The sequence below is a fragment of the Pseudomassariella vexata genome, assembly GCF_002105095.1.
Source record: "Pseudomassariella vexata strain CBS 129021 chromosome Unknown BCR38scaffold_2, whole genome shotgun sequence".
Classification (NCBI taxonomy): Eukaryota; Fungi; Ascomycota; class Sordariomycetes; order Amphisphaeriales; family Pseudomassariaceae; genus Pseudomassariella; species Pseudomassariella vexata.
This window is the reverse complement of record NW_024467957.1, coordinates 2,408,683-2,426,201: the sequence shown is the minus strand read 5'-3', so window position 1 is coordinate 2,426,201 and position 17,519 is coordinate 2,408,683. Positions and strand designations below refer to the sequence as shown.

The window sequence follows — 17,519 nt, the reverse complement described above, 5'->3', positions numbered from 1 at the left end:
GGGACCAAAATCAATCTTGGTCTCTCACCCTTGGCGAGTACAGGTAGATCCATGCTCTGGGCCCCGGGCTGCGGGCTAAGTGGCGCCGTCCTCAACGAAGAGTCTCGGTCTCATCGTATAATGCCGAAGAAAGACGCAAACGAAACTATCCGGTCACATCGATAATCGCCCTAACCAGCTCATCAGGTGTTCGCGCCAGGGAATACTTTGCCACTGTGCTATGTCATCAGGATGGAAGCATGTATATAACATTGAAACCGAACCAGCTGGTATCACAGTGGATGAAAAGTTGCATTGGTTACCTGCGGTTAACCTGACTTGAATGTATATACCATTACGACCACGACCAAAGTTACTACTCCCAACGTAACCATCCATACCACCACGATGCACACTTATCGTCTCACCCTTGTCGTGTTCATTGCACTCATCACAACTTCTCCTCTTGCCTCCGGGAAAGTCAACTTACGGCAAGATGACGTCGCCGCCTGCGAGACCCAGGTCGCTGCGGATCAGGTTGCCTGCATCGGCGATTGCAACAGCAACTCAGCTTGCATTACTGCCTGGTAAGTAGGACTGGTTGTGTGGCTCACGAATAAATGTGACGAAGATTGTGGCTGACTTCAAGCCGCAGTAATGACCTTGTTTCTGGATATACAGCCTGTACGGGGAATTAGTTACTTAATAGGCTTCGAAGTCACGTGGCCGGGACCGATTTCAAACACGTTAGTAATCCAGAATGATGTAACTACGGATTATTAGCGATTAATAGAATCACTGAGGGTTTGGTGATCTAGAATAAACCAAGGAATTAGTAAAGGGGAGAATAGATAACGTGATTAATAAGCTAGACACGCACTTTTCAATATTGACGATGGGCAGTGAAACCACCCGCAGGTTTAAGGTGTAAAATGATGGCAACGAATAACAAGATCCTCAACAAGACCTTACTATCCGGGAGGTGGAAAGAAATAACAAGATCAAGAGCTCCTTGCCCTGATCGGAACGACAAGTACCTCAACAGGTACTAACAACTGTAGCCTCAGCAGGCTGGGGAAGAAAAGGAACCTCAACAGGTCCTTGAACAATCACCTCAACAGGTGAAAGGTGGGGACAATGGCCTCAGCAGGCACAATCTGTCGAATATCACGTGTGTCCAATCGAGTAGTCAGCAGTGCGTAAGATTGTATTATGAATGAGGTGTGTTCTTGTCTGTCTGTCTTCTGTTCTCGCGAACTCCCGTTGCTCTGCCTTTTATAGATGCTTTAGAACATGTCGGTAACTTTGGTGTTACTTTTGAGAAGAGGGGTTCCTTTCGCCTTCTGAACTTTAAGTGACAATAGTCTTCTCTAGTGCCATATTATTTCTGAACCTAGGAACCAGGTGCCCTATCTGACACAATCAGATCTATAGGGGCAACAAAAGTACCTCAACAGGTACGTCAGACATTGAATGCCTGTCCAAGTAAAGAGAAATTGGTTCAGATTACTGTGGAAAAGGCCGCTTGAATTTCTATCTTTTTCTCAAGAGAGTGACTATATACATAAGGTCTTAAATACCCTTCAAGAATGCGCTTACATAACTCGTCTGAAACCGGAAAAAACGAAAACGAGCACCCAAAAACCCTAGCCCCACGTCGATATACTACATTTTTAAGTCTAATTATGTAAATATGATACTATAAATGAACTTAAACTGTTATTATTATTATTATTAAATACGCCGTAGGCTCGAAGCCCCCGGTACCTCTACAAGTGCTCCCGTATGTCAAACCGTGCCCTAATGGCTGGACTAAATACATACGCTGCTACGTAGGTTCGCTCTATTAGCGACTGCGTTACGTCCACCAATACTATGTTAGTTCTCACCCTACTAACAAAGTCCCCCTGAGAAGATCGATATTATCCGGGCCTAAGCGCTATCCGGCCAGTCCTGAGTAGCCACCTTGGGATAGTCCCGCTGACTACTGGTTTCCCCGTCGCCGTTGCCAGGTCTACGTGTATGCAGCGGCCATGGTGCGATAGTGGCCCGTAGGCGGTCTCTCGATTCTTCCAGCAGGCCGCAAAAGAGGATTACGTGCTCTGCCGTCTCGGGGGCCTCTCCACAGCAGCATAACGGCGAGTACACACCGAAGGCTCCTATCTTAAATAAGAAAGCTGATAGTCCTATTTTTCCGGTCCTGATCTGGCATAGGGTAGACGCCTCCGGTCGGTTTAGGTCTGAGTACTTGCCCTGTTTCGGCATTCGCATCGAGGGGCCCTCCGGCTCCTCGGCGATAGCGCGTCGCTGGCGGTCGTGTTGTGCTGCCCCGGAGAGCCATCTCTTCTCCCAGTGGTCTAGGAGGGCGGCCGGGACTTCCTTCGCCTTGCCTATCCACTCGGAGCCCCTAGCCTCCTTCTCTATCGTGTACCCCGCTGGTCTGAGCGATTGTGACGTCCGCTTCCGTCTCGCCGGCGTGTCCTGTCGGAGTATGTGTGACGCTCTCGCGCTCGCGCTCCGAAGCAGGCTACTTTTGCCGTTATTCCGTAGCCGTTCTTCAAATTTCGCCGCCCGGGCACTGAGATATAGGTCTAGTGGCGGGATAGCTGCCTCTATTTCTAGGTGTCGGACCGGTGTCGCTTTGTAGGCGCCACAGACTATTCGGAGGCACTCATTCTGTATCCCGACTAGGCTCTTAGCTGGCCCCGCTGGTTCCTCGCTTATAATGTGCCACGCAGCCGCTCCGAAGGCGATCGCGCTGCGAATAACTGACGTGTACAGTAGTCTCGCCCGTATGAGATCGCAGCCCCACGCCATGTTCACTAGCTTTGTTAGGGCTAGGTTCTGAGTTGCCATTTTTGATTTAACCCGCTCGGTATGGGCGTGCCACGTTAATTTGCGGTCAAACCAGACCCCTAGGAACCTTGCCGAGACCTTCGGCGTTACTGTAGCGTTTCCAAGACGGATACTCTGCGGGGAGGGGTCTCGGGTTCTAGTGAAGTGCATCAGCTCACTCTTGTCCGGAGCGAACTCCATCTCGTGCCTGGCGGCCCACCGTTGGCACGTAGCCCAAGCGTCCTCTAGTCGGCGGCAGGTCGTGCCCGTGTCTGTGCTCACGCTAAGTAGGTTCGTATCGTCCGCGAACCCTACGACTAAGAGTAGGGGGTGTTTCTCCGCTAGTTCCTTATATAGCGTCGAGATATATAGGATAAATAGTATCGGGGAGAGTGGCGACCCCTGGGAGACGCCAGCTCGTAGAGGGATCAGCTCTGACTCCTTACCATGGAACCGGAGGCGTACTGTCCTATCCTCTACGAAGCTGTGTACCCATTCCTGAACCCACTCCGGGTAGCCCTTCCGGGCTAGTATAGAAATCAAACGCCTGTGGTTAACTGTGTCGAACGCCCCCTTAATATCAAGTTGTAGTAGTGTGGCGATCCCTCCGCGCCTCCAAGCTGTATAGGTTACGTCCTCGACTATACGTATCGCTAATTCGGTGGACCGCCCCTTTCGGTTACCCATTTGGCCGTTTGGTAGCAAACCGGCCGTCTCCGCGACGGTAGTGATACGCTGGCATATCACGGCCTCTATCACCTTCCCTATCGTACTAAGCAGCGCTATCGGTCGCCAGCCGCTAGGGGTCTGCTTTTGGGCTATCGTTTTGTTCGGCTTAGGGATAAAGACTACCTTTGCCGAGCGGAGGCGCTCCGGGTAGTATCCTAGCCTAAAGCTTACGGTCGCTATATCCGCTAGGATCTCCCATAGGGGTTTACCACAGATTTTCAGCAGGTCCGTATGGAAGAATTAAAGTACTAGAAAAACTTGTAAAGGATCTAGTCAAAGACTATTACGAGTATCCAACACACTGTTACTAAGGAACATATAAGATAATGAAACGGATTCAGGAAACCTACGATTTCCCAGGACTACGACAGCTAGTCACGGAAATAATCAAGGAATGCGACTTATGTCATAAGAGCAAAGCCTCTCGATATAAACCCTACGGATAGCTATAACCTATTGCACCACTAGATAGAGTATAGAAATCAATAGCTATGGACTTTATCGTTAAGCTACCCAAATCTAAGGAGCCTTTAACTAGGACTACCTACGACAGCATCCTCGTAATCACCGAACGACTTACGAAATACGCCTACTTCCTACCCTACAAAGAAGCTAGCACAGCAGAAGACCTAGCCTACATATTCCTACGAGTTATCACTAATCAGCATGGACTACTAGAAATAATTATATCGGATCGAGATAAGCTCTTCACATCCAAATTTTGGATATCTCTGATGAAGCAGCTCGGCAGGAAACATAAGCTATCTACAGCTTATTATTCTCAGACGGACGGTCAGACCGAACGGATGAACCAGACTCTTGAACAATACCTACGGTGTTACGTTAACTACGAACAGAATAACTAGGTACAGCTACTGCTAGTAGCACAATTCGCATATAATAGATCACACACCGAAGCAATTAATATAACGGTGTTCTACGTAAACTACGGATTCAACCCAGATATACTCAGGGAAGGCTCCGAACAGGGAACAGCACCTAAAGCAATTATATAGGTCGACAAGTTAAAAGGACTTTAAGTAAGCCTCAGATAGGATCTAGTGGTTATTTAAGACAGAATGAAGTACTATTACGATAGGAAAAGGGTTAGAGGACTAACCTTACGGAGGGGAGATAAGGTCTACCTCATACGACGAAATATGAAAATAAAACGACTAAGCCACAAACTCGATTTCAAGAAAATCGGACTATTCGAAATCAACGAAGTAGTTTCAGGAACTAACTACCGACTATCGTTACTAGACACTATGAAAATACATCCAGTATTTCATATTTCCATACTCGAACCACTCGAGACACAGCTCGAAACACACACCGACTAACACGAATACGAAGTCGAATAAATTCTAGACACTAGAAGTCAGGACAGCTAAACGGAATACCTAATCAAATAGAAGGACTACCAACCCGCAGACAACTCTTAGGAACCTATCTAGTATTTAGCATATTGCTAGAAGGAGCTTGAGAAGTTCCACCGATAACACCAAACTCCGCTAGAAGGCCAGGAGTAAACGACATATCAGGATATATGTCGTTCTACTCGAATTCGAAATCTTCAAAGAACGAAGGAGTAACCACAGCGGATGAATCCCCTACAGCACGACGCGCAGACGACGCTTCCGCCTCCTCCCGCTCGATACGCTCCAACTCCTCCATACTATCGATTCCACGACGAACCGCGCGTATCATCTTTTCAAACCACATCTTCTTCTGCTTACGTAAAAGAAGCACCTTTTCTTCTGCAGACTGTAACTCGTCCTCTAGCTTCTAATATTGGGAAGCAATCTTCCTAAGCTTAGCCGGACTGATACCCTGAATGTCACAACGCGACCGCCCTAGACGAACACACTTAGCACATCGAGACGAATCCGCCGCAGATACGGAATAAAAATCCAGACTACGACCCTCGCAGTGCGAATAAGAAGGCATAGTGATAGCGTTCTGAAGGATCGCCGAAAGAAGAGAATCCCGCTGCTCCGTCTTCTTAGCACGCGATCGAGACTTGGCAACACGACCAGACATAATGACGGCCGGATGGAGGAAAAGAAGGACTTACAGGAAGAAGTTCTAAAACGACCAGGATCTTTGAGGACAAAGATTATAAAGGAGGGGAATAATGTTACGAACCGTTGGCCCTAGACTAATATTACAGGCCCGTTAGCTGTCAGATAGGACACCTGGTTCCTAGGTTCAGAAATAATATGGCACTAGAGAAGACTAGTGTCACTTCAAGTTCAGACGGCGAAATGAACCCCTCTTCCCGAAAGTAACTCCGAAGTTCGAGGTCAGACACCTGAACAATGCACCTCCGACATTTCCGAAAGAATCTATAAAGGGCAGAGCAACGGGAGTTCGCGAGAATAAAACACAGACAATAACACACCTCATTCATATACAATCTTATGCACTTCTGACTACTCGATTGGACACACGTGATATTCGACATTAGCAGGCCAGGTGGATACAAGCATTAGGATCACGGGACCCCGCATCGGAGAAAGGAAAGAACCGACCGGGTCACGTGACTTACAAGGGTGGATATGTGGATCGCTACATATCCAATATATCTAACTGGATATATTAGTTAACTAGTACGTTATTCTTCGTCTAGTAACGAGCAGGTCCAGAATTCGAATCGTTAATCTGACCCCTTATCGGACCTCGCCTATCCGATAACGCTCGTCGGCGAATCCGTCCCCTCACGATATGTTACACGCAAAGGTGGTCAAAGATTTGTGAGGTTGTAAAAGCATGACATTCGATCTAGTCCTATGGAGCACGAAGGTTGGACTTAGTCCCGAAGGGCTAAGTCACGTGGTAACCTTGGTGGTCTTGGCAAAGCCCACCAAGGTTGCCTAACACGATAGAAGGCGCGCAGCACGCCCTCTCACCGCGAGTCTTGCCAGCGTCTAGACCACGTTACGGTCTATCCAATTGAGCGTATGGTTGAGATGTGTATATACGCTCGACGAGAACCCCAATTAGCAGGTACTACGACTTGTCGCGACAAAAAATAGTCGAGCATCTTCTGCACATCAGCAGCATCCCACCCCTGAGGACGAATTTAAGTGCCACATTACCACACTTATCGGTAGTTCAGGCAGGGGTTGTAGCACAGACTTAGGGAGGGACAGGAGGTTTAGTAGTCGTTTGGCTACAGGTTTACCTGTATAACCGCCCGACGCGGCTTCAGGGCCCTCTATATCATCTATAGCCCCTTAAGGGAGTACTTGTAGAGGTACCGAGGGTTAACACCTACGGCGTATTTAATATTATTATTATTTAGTGAACTATATATCCAACTAACAGGATATGTTAGTACAGAACATATACAAGTGGGGATTAGTGAATGAGAGATGGGTATATAAGGGACAGGACTCCTAGGTATTTCATAGATAGACAGTCTCTACTTCAGTGATTAATCTAAGCATTAATCTAACCTATTGGTGAGGTAAACTGCCTTGACGACCGACTCTATACCCCGTTACCCTACTTGAATACTTCAGTTACCTAGAGCACTATACTCCATACGTCGTTCCCCGATATTATTGCTAAAGGACCCCGCAGCAGGACTTACTTACTAGCACAAACCCTTACAGACTCTTTAGTGGTTTACGCAGCTAGACTATTAGAGGTTTCGTTACACATCTCGTTTCGTTAGCGAGAGGAATAGTTAGCGGACTTAGATCTCTTATTTATAGGGAATCCGAAAAAGTTCCGTAAGCTAAGACGTAAGGTGTTACTAGCTATAACCTATGTAGACGGCGAGTCGCGTACGCTATAGTAACGATACGTTAGGGAACGACTAAGCCCCGAAGAATAAGAAGAAGTCTGCTATAATTAGGACACTTTTAAGAAATAGACATTATCCCTACTTAAGGACGGTGAACATAAAGATACTACGCTTCGGAGGTAACTCGAGTAAGTAGAGTAGAGAGCGTATTAGTCGGCCCGAGACTTTAATATATATCTTGCTAATATTAAGGAGTAGCTACTAGCCTAGCTAGAAGAGGAGCGGGCGGAACGCTTCTTTATAAAGCTAACTACCGATTTATAGAACTATCTAGAGCTCTACGGTAGCGGAAAGCTTAGGATCCGAGTAAAAACAGTATTGTAGGCTTAAAAAGCCTAGGATAATATATGTCGATTAAGTAAGAAGCGAGATACTTCGCTAGCGATAAGATCTAGTAAATCCTCTCAGAGATATAAGGACTCTGTACCCTCAACGAGAGATCGTAAAGAGGGGTATAGCTAGACGGCTAGTAAAGCTAAGATAAAAGGTAAAGATAGGATTAAAGCTTCTCGCTAACGTACCTCCGACTCGTATACGGGAAACCCCCGAGGAGCGGACGGAAAGAGACTAAGGTATTATAAGTACGATAGTACTTATTACTTATCTAATAACGTGATCCACAAGTCATTTTCGCACACAAGTCACTTTCGCACTTTTTCAAATATTTCAACCTTTTAACTTAGCTTGTACTTTTCTTCCCTCCCACAACATGCCTCGTAAATCTAAAGAAGCCGATCTTCAGCTAGCTATTCAAGCTAAAAAGCGCAACCCTGAAATTTCATGGCGTAAGCTTGGCCATATCTACAATGTTTGCGACCGTACACTAAAGAATCGATTCGACGGCGACCAAACGCGACACGAAGCTAATATGTTAAAACGAAATTTAACTCAAACCGAAGAGGATACGATTGCCCGACGTATAATTGAGCTAGATGCGCGAGAATTTCCTCCTCGGCTTCGATACGTTGAAGAAATGGCAAATATCCTATGACGCGTACGCGACGCGCCCCGTCGGCAAGAACTGGACCATGAACTTCGTTAACCGCCGACAAGACCTCCGAACGCGTTTAAACCGTCGAATTGATTACCAGAGGGTATTTAGCGAAGATCCTATCGCGTATTACGCGTGGTTTGAGCTTTTTAGGGACACAATCGCTAAATACGGTATCCTACCGGAGGATATCTACAACTTTGACGAGACGGGCTTCCTAATGGGCATAATCACAACCGGTATGGTTGTAACGAGTGCAGAAAGACACGGACGGCCTAGACAGGCTACACAAGGAGGTCGGGAATGGGTTACGGTGATCCAGGCTATTAATTCGCAAGGTTGGGCGGTACCGCCGTACATCATCTTCGCGGGCAAGGTTCATCTTGCTTCGTGGTATCGCGGTAACGACCTACCGGCCAACTGGAATGTCGACCTTTCCCATGACGGTTGGACTACTAATAATATTGGTGTGGAATGGGCAAAACACTTTGTTCAACATATTATTAGCCGTCGGAAGGGTGCGAAAAGTCTCTTAATATTGGATGGTCACGAGAGCCACCACTCGATGGATTTTGAGACTTACCTCGCGGCGCACGGCGTAATTACATTGTGTATGCCTTCCCATTCATCCCACAAGCTCCAGCCTTTTGTATTTGGTACCTTTTAGTGTTTTGAAACGGCTGTATGGTGCGTTCGTGGAGGGTTTAATGCGAAGGCATCAAACCCATATTGAGAAGCAGAATTTCTTAGCTGGGTTTTTAGAAGCTTTCATTGGTGCTTTTCACGAAAAAAACATCAGATCAGGATTCGAAGCAGCTGGACTTGTTCCTTTTAACCCGGATAGGGTCATATCTACGTTGGATATCGCAAAAGTAGTACGAACACCGACACCCGACCCCCAATTGCCTCCCTCCGTCTGGGTTTCTAAGACGGCTACCAACACCCTCGAAGCCGAATCGAGTCAACTTTGATTAAAAGTAGCGTCCAGAGGCATCAAGACAGCTCGCCGATGCATATCTTGAACTCAATTAACTCGACTACGAAGGCTACGCATGCAATGATGCATGAGAATGCATTATTACGTCGGGAGAACGACGAGCTTCGTGAGACGAACCATATACTAAGTAAGCGTCGTAGGACGAAAAATAAGCAAATCCAATATGGAGGAGCACTTAGTATAGGTGATGCACAAGTTTTACGGGCCTTGAGGGGTGATATCAAGGTTATGGAGGAGGAAGAAGGCGGAAGCAGTCGTCCTGTAAAGCGCCGGCAGACCGGTATAAGGCGCTGTGGTATTTGCGGAGGGACTGGACATAATGCAAGGACTTGTTCAATAGAAGTAGAAACTGATAATGAAGAAGATTTTGAGTAATTTAAAGGATAAAATGCGGGTTATGCATAGGATATTACTGAATTACTTGAAGGTGCCAAGAAAAGTGCGAAAGTGACTTGTGTGCGAAAATGACTTGTGGATCACGTTAGCCCTAAATACCCTAAGAATAGGAGCGAAGGTATAGTTAAAAGAATAGAGGTATCGAAAAATGAGAGAACGAGAAAAGATATCGCTCCCTAGATAGCCCTACGGCTACGGAGCGATACCCTAATATAGGGGTAGGTACTCGGTTCTATACTGATATTATAGTCGATAGTAAGGTAGCTACCTATACCGATTTAGACTCTTATACCAAAGTAAACTACGTAAGTATCGAATTTATAAGACGTAACCGACTCTAGTAGGCAAAGTTAACCGTACCTCTAATCAGAGCTATAGATAAGATAAGATATGTAAAGGGAATTGATACAGACGCGGAATCTCTCAGACGCGGAATTTTTGCCAACTCTCGCCAACTCTCATTGGTTCAATTTTAACTGGTAAGACACTTAGATTCTGCCAGCCTTTCCTAATGTACTGCCTAGAGACCCACCTTATCGGTACAGCTAAACTACCTTATGCGTCGCGAGGCTATTCGCGAAGTAGCTACTACGATCTCTTCTATTCTTAGGAATCCAAATATCTCTACGTATCAGATATTTAGATTCCTATGCCCTCTACCATGTCCTAGCCCACAGCACAGCGTCGTGCACGAAGCCCCAGTAGCAGCAGTCAATTGTGTCCCTCAAAGCGACAGCGTTGTCATCGATCCAACGATTCCCCGCGACCCCCTTCATCCTCAAGTGGCGGCACAAGCATCGGCACAAGCATCGGTAAATACTACGGAATTGGCGATAAAGAGAGTCTCGATAATATCTTCGCCTCGTTCCCGCAGACCTTTACAACAGTACCCGAGCCCCATGGCTCCCGTCGGCGTTATCAGCCGTTATGGGAGCTGCGTAATGATCACGAAATTTACCTCTCTAACGACTTCCTACCCAATAATCGGGATCACCAACGAGTCCGTACGCCGCTCCCTGGCCCCGAGCCTCACATACCTCCTCCGTATTCCCAGACAGCCGAGCCAAGTCAGCCTTCGCCAGATGCCCAATTCGCCAACGCCCTACAGCTAGTCCGCGAGGTAGTCGGGACAGAGCGAAGACTTACTCTCGAGTTTGCCCAATCCTACGAGCGAGTTCGCCAATGGCGTGAGAGATGGGGCTACTCTCCGCTTAGATCCGATGAGTACCGATCCCCTCCGCCCTATTCACTGCTACGTTGCTCTCCGGCTCCAGTCATATCGATCTCCTCGAGTCCAGCCTCGTTTTCGCCTGACTCCGACGCGATTCCAAACCCTCCGATCACAGACGAACCAGAGCCGACGTTAGACGCTCTATTTAAGCGAGTGAATACATTTGCTAAAGCTAATGGCTTTGGGATTGCGCGATGTAGTACCTACTCTTATAAGGGCCGGAAGATTAGATGTTCAATTCGATGCGACCGGTTCGGAGATCCGGAGCCTACCAAAGGTACCGGGGCGAAGCAGCGCAAGTCTCGCAAGTGTGGATGCCAGTGGATGCTGATGGCCGAAGCAATCGAGGAGGGGAAGTGGCTCCTTCGGCATTACCCAAACCACCAGCATAGCTAGCATAATCATAGCCCTAGCCTTAAACCCTCGGCACATCCTTCCCACCGGAGGCTCACCGAGACCGTCAAGAATACTATCGAATCTACAAGCCATCGCGTAGGCATTCGCGCCCGTGATGTACGTGCTATTGTCCAAGAGCAACATCCCGACTCTGTCCTTACGCAAAGAGATATCTATAACGCTAGGTCTCTAATTAACCGCGAGAAGTTAAAGGAGTACACACCAACCGCGGCTCTAATTAAGCTCTTCGATGAAAGCAAGACTCCCTATGTTATCAAGTGGGCAGATGATGAGCCTAATCATCTCGTTGGGCTCATCTAGACAACTCCCTACTGTGTTGGAATGTGGAAGCGCTTCCCTGAGGTTATCAGCTTCGACAATACCTATAAAACTAATCGCTTTAAGCTACTGTTGTTCCAAGCCACTGGGCAGACGTGCCTCGGCACAGTCTATAATGCCGCCTTCGGATTGATCGATAATGAGCGAAGAGAGGGGTTCCAGTTCTTAGCGGAGGGTATCCGACAACTGATAGAGGAGCATGAGGTTCGAGAGCCAGACGTTATTATCACCGACTTCGATGATTCAATGAAAGCGGCCCTAAACGATCAATTCCCCGACGTACAGCAGCAGCTCTGTATCCACCATATCAATTCGAATGTCCTTCTTCGAGCCAAACAAAAGTGGGTAAAGGATCACAGTCCTAGCAGCGGTAGCGAGGATAGCAGCGAAGACGAGATCCCCGCGCTATCACAGGCCTACCTCTCAGCCGCAGATCAACAGCATATCGAGGCGCTAGTAGATAAGACTATCCCCCATACTTACCGCGGTATCCTTGATATGTGGAAGCGAGTTCTATTCGCAGAGACTAAGGAGGCACACGAGAAGGCATGAACCGACCTATGTGAGGAGTTCAATGACCAGCGGCCTATTCTGCGTTACCTTTACGGTACTTATATGCCTGTGAGGGAACAATGGGCACGCTGTTTTATCCGGCGGTACCGCAACTTCGGCATCCGCGTTACATCTGGCACCGAAGCAAGCAATAACAACGTTAAGAGCTATCTACTAAATGGTACGAGCCAGCTATACCGTCTTACCGAAGCTATCCAGGACATGATCAAAGACCAAGAGCGAGATTTCAAGGATGCCTGTGCCCAGGACGAGATTCTAAGGCACCGCGAGTATCTCGGCGGAAGCACCGAGAACTTAGGCGAGCTCCGAACCCTAATAGCATCGAAGGGTCTCGGGTTAATCAAGATACAATACCACCTTACGAAAAAGGCAATGCCTACTGCACAGAGACCCTTTCCGCCGCCCCTCGGCGAGTGTAGTGAGGACTGCACCATCTCGGTTGAGCTTGGTATTCCATGCTACCATAGGATCTACTCGAAGTTATCGGCTGGGGAGACATTGACAAAGTGGGACATACATCCGCGTTGGCGACTACGAGAGACGTCGTCTCGAGACCCATACCGTCGAATTCTCGATCCAAAGATCGCTACGGCACTTCGCGGGAGACCCAAGAACACCTCACAGCCAGTCCCGGCGCACCTAGCAATCCATCTCGGCAGTCAGCAACGTAGCCAACCATGCAGTCAGGCAGGACAGCCGGTTAGCCAGGGCTCGTTACAACGGAGGCGGGGCCGACCCCCAGGGAGCAGAAACAGGTCGACTTTAACAAGGCTCGCGCAGCAGGCTAGACAGGAAGCCAGCGACGATCGATCTTATCGACAGACGCGAAGTCAGGTGGATACATTAGGTATTGGAAGAACAACAGGAACGCGTGCACGTGGGCGGCCGATGCAGCCTAGTATTCGGAGGCGGAGGAGTCAGTGGGAGATTTGTCTTAGTAGCGACGAGGAGATCTTGTGACGGTGACGGCCGTGTGACGCCGGTGTCACAACAGACCCCACCGACAGAGGACCTGAGGCACGGGCCATCTGAACGTGGGATTGAAGAATGTCAGATGAGAGCCAGGTAGTTGTAGTTTCTCTTTCCTTCCTTGTCTAGAATCGTGAAGTTAATATGGTACATTAGAGTGTCTTGACTCTTCAATTGTGCTTACCGTAACAGATCTTACCATATCGCACAAGGTCTAATAAGCAGTAATTAAAGTAGGATTAAGCCCGCCTTTGCTAGACGTTTAGGAAAGTAAATACTTATATACTGCTAGATGTTTCCTTTCTAATGGGTCGCGAATACGCTGGCTGCGCCAACAGGTATTAAATGCGTTGGTGTGTTGACTGCCTTCTATTTTGAGCGTTGTTAAGGTGTGTCGACTTACCAGGGGCTCCGAGTGGATAGGCAAGGCGAAGGAAGTCCCGGCCGCCCTCCTAGACCACTGGGAGAAGAGATGGCTCTCCGGGGCAGCACAACACGACCGCCAGCGACGCGCTATCGCCGAGGAGCCGGAGGGCCCCTCGATGCGAATGCCGAAACAGGGCAAGTACTCAGACCTAAACCGACCGGAGGCGTCTATCCTATGCCAGATCAGGACCGAAAAAATAGGACTATCAGCTTTCTTATTTAAGATAGGAGCCTTCGGTGTGTACTCGCCGTTATGCCGCTGTGGAGACGCCCCCGAGACGGCAGAGCACGTAATCCTCGTTTGCGGCCTACTGGAAGAATCGAGAGAGCGCCTACGGGCCACTATCGCACCATGGCCGCTGCATACACGTAGAGACCTGGCAACGGCGACGGGGAAACCAGTAGTCAGCGGGACTATCACAAGGTGGCTACTCAGGACTGGCCGGATAGCGCTTAGGCCCGGATAATATCGATCTTCTCAGGGGGACTTTGTTAGTAGGGTGAGAACTAACATAGTATTGTGGTGGACGTAACGCAGTCGCTAATAGAGCGAACCTACGTAGCAGCGTATGTATTTAGTCCAGCTATTAGGGCACGGTTTGACATACGGGAGCACTTGTAGAGGTACCGGGGGCTTCGAGCCTACAGCGTATTTAATAATAATAATTATTTCAGACTACTAAGATAGATCAGAAAGTAATAGCCCTTATCCTGGTGGATAGCTAATATCGATCCCTACTTAATTATATCCTTAAGTAGTACGTCTAGCTCGTCGGTAGTAATAGTAAACGTAAGCTAGTCGACTTAATAGAACTAGAGCTCTTCGTCTCTAATTATTACGAAATCCTAAAACTCCTCCGTATCTATAATCTCTATAAGTCGTCTCCCGCGTAACGACTTTATTTAGAGTAGTCCTTCGACGGCGAGAAGCATACCTAGGATTTCTTGAAGCTTCGGGCTAACCGAGACCTCTTAAAGTTTTAGAACGTTAATAAGACGGCTCTTCTTAAAGACGTCGGCCCCGTTTTCGTTAAGGCTTAAAATAGCGGTCCTCTCGGCAAGTACTTATTACTTATAGTGTCTGTGACGGTCAACCCTCGCAGACTCACTACAACCAGGTGACTTACAGCTGGAACACCTGCCGTGGCAGTGTCAGATGGGAAGCCAATCATAACCCTTGTAGGAGCCCCGCCAAGCGTGGATGACTTAGTCGCGCTCCCTCAAACCTAAGTTGTCATCTTCTTTCCTTCGCTCCTTAGAGTAGAATCTTCGTCGATAGCACCTAATCGAGGTCTATACCAATGCGATGCAACCCAGGTCGTGACAGTGTCTCGTCCTCTTCGCCTGTAAGGCTTCTTTACATAACTCTTTAGACGTCCGTATATTCTACTACTCTATTTCTATTTTAATTAGGCGTAACGAAAAACTTGTAGTAACACAAATCCCTATAAAGGGTATATTGGTAAATACTAGCGATCTAGTCTAAAAGTCGGTGAGGCTAATAAAGATCGAATCCACCTTATATAGCCTTTCTTTAGCTATAAGTAGATCCCTAGGTATAAGGGAGGCTCTTATAGTAATTATCTCTAGTAGTAAGGTAAGCCGTATTACTATACTATAATTAACATTAAATACGCCGTAGGTGTTAACCCTCGGTACCTCTACAAGTACTCCCTTAAGGGGCTATAGATGCTATAGCGGGCCCTGAAGCCGCGTCGGGCGGTTATACAGGTAAACCTGTAGCCAAACGACAACTAAACCTCCTGTCCCTCCCTAAGTCTGTGCTACAACCCCTGCCTGAACTACCGATAAGTGTGGTAATGTGGCACTTGAATTCGTCCTCAGGGGTGGGATGCTGCTGATGTGCAGAAGATGCTCGACTATCTTTTGTCGCGACAAGTCGTAGTATCTGCTAATTGTCAGATAGGACACCTGGTTCCTAGGTTCAGAAATAATATGGCACTAGAGAAGACTAGTGTCACTTGAAGTTCAGACGGCGAAATGAACCCCTCTTCCCGAAAGTAACTCCGAAGTTCGGGGTCAGACACCTGAACAATGCACCTCCGACATTTCCGAAAGAATCTATAAAGGGCAGAGCAACGGGAGTTCGCGAGAATAGAACACAGACAAGAACACACCTCATTCATATACAATCTTATGCACTTCTGACTACTCGATTGGACACACGTGATATTCGACACTAATTGGGGTTCTCGTCGAGCGTATACATCTCAACCATACGCTCAACTGGATAGACCGTAACGTGGTCTAGACGCTCGCAAGACTCGCGGCGAGAGGGCGTGCTGCGCGCGAAGTCTATCGTGAGGGGACGGGTGTCGAATATCACATGTGTCCAATCGAGTAGTCAGAAGTGCGTAAGATTGTATATGAATGAGGTGTATCGTTCTCTGTCCTCTCGAACTCCCGTTGCTCTGTCTTTTATAAATTCTTTAGAACATGTCGGAGGTACATTGTTCAGGTGTCTGACCCCTAAGTGGACAGTAACTTTGGTGTTACTTTTGGGAAAAGGGGTTCCTTTCGCCTTCTGAACTTTAAGTGACAATAGTCTTCTCTAGTGCCATATTATTTCTGAACCTAGGAACCAGGTGCCCTATCTGACAACGGGTTCGCCGACGAGCGTTATCGGATAGGCGAGGTCCGATAAGGGGTCGGATTAACGATTCGAATTCTGGACCGGCTGTCGAGTTATATTCCGCCGACGTAGTGCTTGACGGTCGACTGGCTAGGATGCTCGTAATCCTAAACTGCACCAATCTCCCTATTATCGCTAGGTAGGCGAAGTCAACAAGGTGGGCAGCGCGCCATAAGGGTTGACTAAACCCCCTTGTGTGTCAGCTGCGGGATTCGAACCCGCGACTCGTCACCGACCCAAGTGGGCGAGGCTCAAATCGGGACTTATCTACCAGCAAAGTGACCAACTACACCAGCCGACTTTATAATACTATTCCCCTCCTTTATAATCTTTGTCCTTACAGAAAGAAGTTTCATACGATAAGGATCTTTAAGTTCTTTTTTCCTTCCTTCCGAGAAATTAAGGCTCGTACTCGTCTTCTTTTAGCTAATACTATTAAGGCCGAAGGTTTAATTACGGAAATACCTTATATCCGTTATTTTCGTCGGAAGATCTCGTATTATATAATAGAATTTGCTTTTCTCAGAGTTTACTTCTCCGGGTTTAAGGGGTATCTCGTGATCCTATAGTCTATATTCTAGTAGTCCGAAATTAAGTTCCCACTAAGTAGGGTACTATACTACTAATATTTTAGGGGAATATTCTCGTATATCGTAATATATAGTTCCTTTATATCGTGATATCGTGGATACTTAATCCTTTCTAGTCTAACTACCTCTATCCGTTCGGTTTTAGCTAGGTCACTATAGTATTATATTATATATTATCTCTCTGTTTCCTCTATCGGCTAAGACTCCTAAGACTCGGTACGTCGAGTACGTACTAGTGTCTTATAAATTTTGCTTATAATCTATCCTTTAGGTTCTATTGAGGCTAAGTTCCTTCCTAGACTATAAGGGAGAGCTCTATAGTTTATCGGTCGACTATTCCTCCTCCGTACGTTATTAGGTCTTAATCTACGGTCCTTAGTCCATATAGGGCTTCTTTCTTATTTTATAGAATCTTGAACTAGTTAACAATTCGTAGTAATATATATTTTCCTTATAATCCGCTATCTAAGAGTACTTTTATGGTTCTACCTATTACCTGTACCTCTCGTATTAGATAGGCTATACTATCGTCGTATTTCGTAATAGTTAGGGACCTCTAGGTGTCGATCAGATGTAGTCCCTGATTAGACGATCGTACTAG

The 17,519-nt window shown here is 47.3% G+C and overlaps 2 protein-coding genes and 1 non-coding gene across 3 annotated transcripts; 1 reads left to right on the top strand and 2 right to left on the bottom strand.

Moving 5' to 3' along the window:
• Window positions 1-5,193: 5,193 nt before the first annotated feature.
• BCR38DRAFT_421239 (uncharacterized protein) lies at window positions 5,194-5,512 on the bottom strand. Its single transcript, XM_040859431.1, has one exon. It carries the CDS (start codon window positions 5,491-5,493, stop codon window positions 5,332-5,334), a length of 162 nt encoding a protein of 53 aa, XP_040720122.1. The 5' UTR covers window positions 5,494-5,512; the 3' UTR covers window positions 5,194-5,331.
• A 5,163-nt stretch (window positions 5,513-10,675) lies between these two features.
• BCR38DRAFT_334384 (uncharacterized protein) lies at window positions 10,676-11,368 on the top strand (the record flags this gene model as incomplete). The annotated part of the gene is made up of 1 exon (XM_040855310.1): window positions 10,676-11,368. A coding segment is annotated over one exon (693 nt), but the record flags the coding sequence as incomplete, so codon positions are not given.
• Window positions 11,369-16,525: 5,157 nt separating this feature from the next.
• BCR38DRAFT_t50 lies at window positions 16,526-16,628 on the bottom strand. The gene has a single exon. It is a non-coding gene; the product is annotated as a tRNA-Thr (tRNA).
• Window positions 16,629-17,519: the final 891 nt, after the last annotated feature.

Bases quoted from the DNA above. Each gene is read 5' to 3' on its own strand.
- BCR38DRAFT_421239 (XM_040859431.1), bottom strand. From the start codon at position 5,493: ATGCCTTCTTATTCGCACTGCGAGGGTCGTAGTCTGGATTTTTATTCC.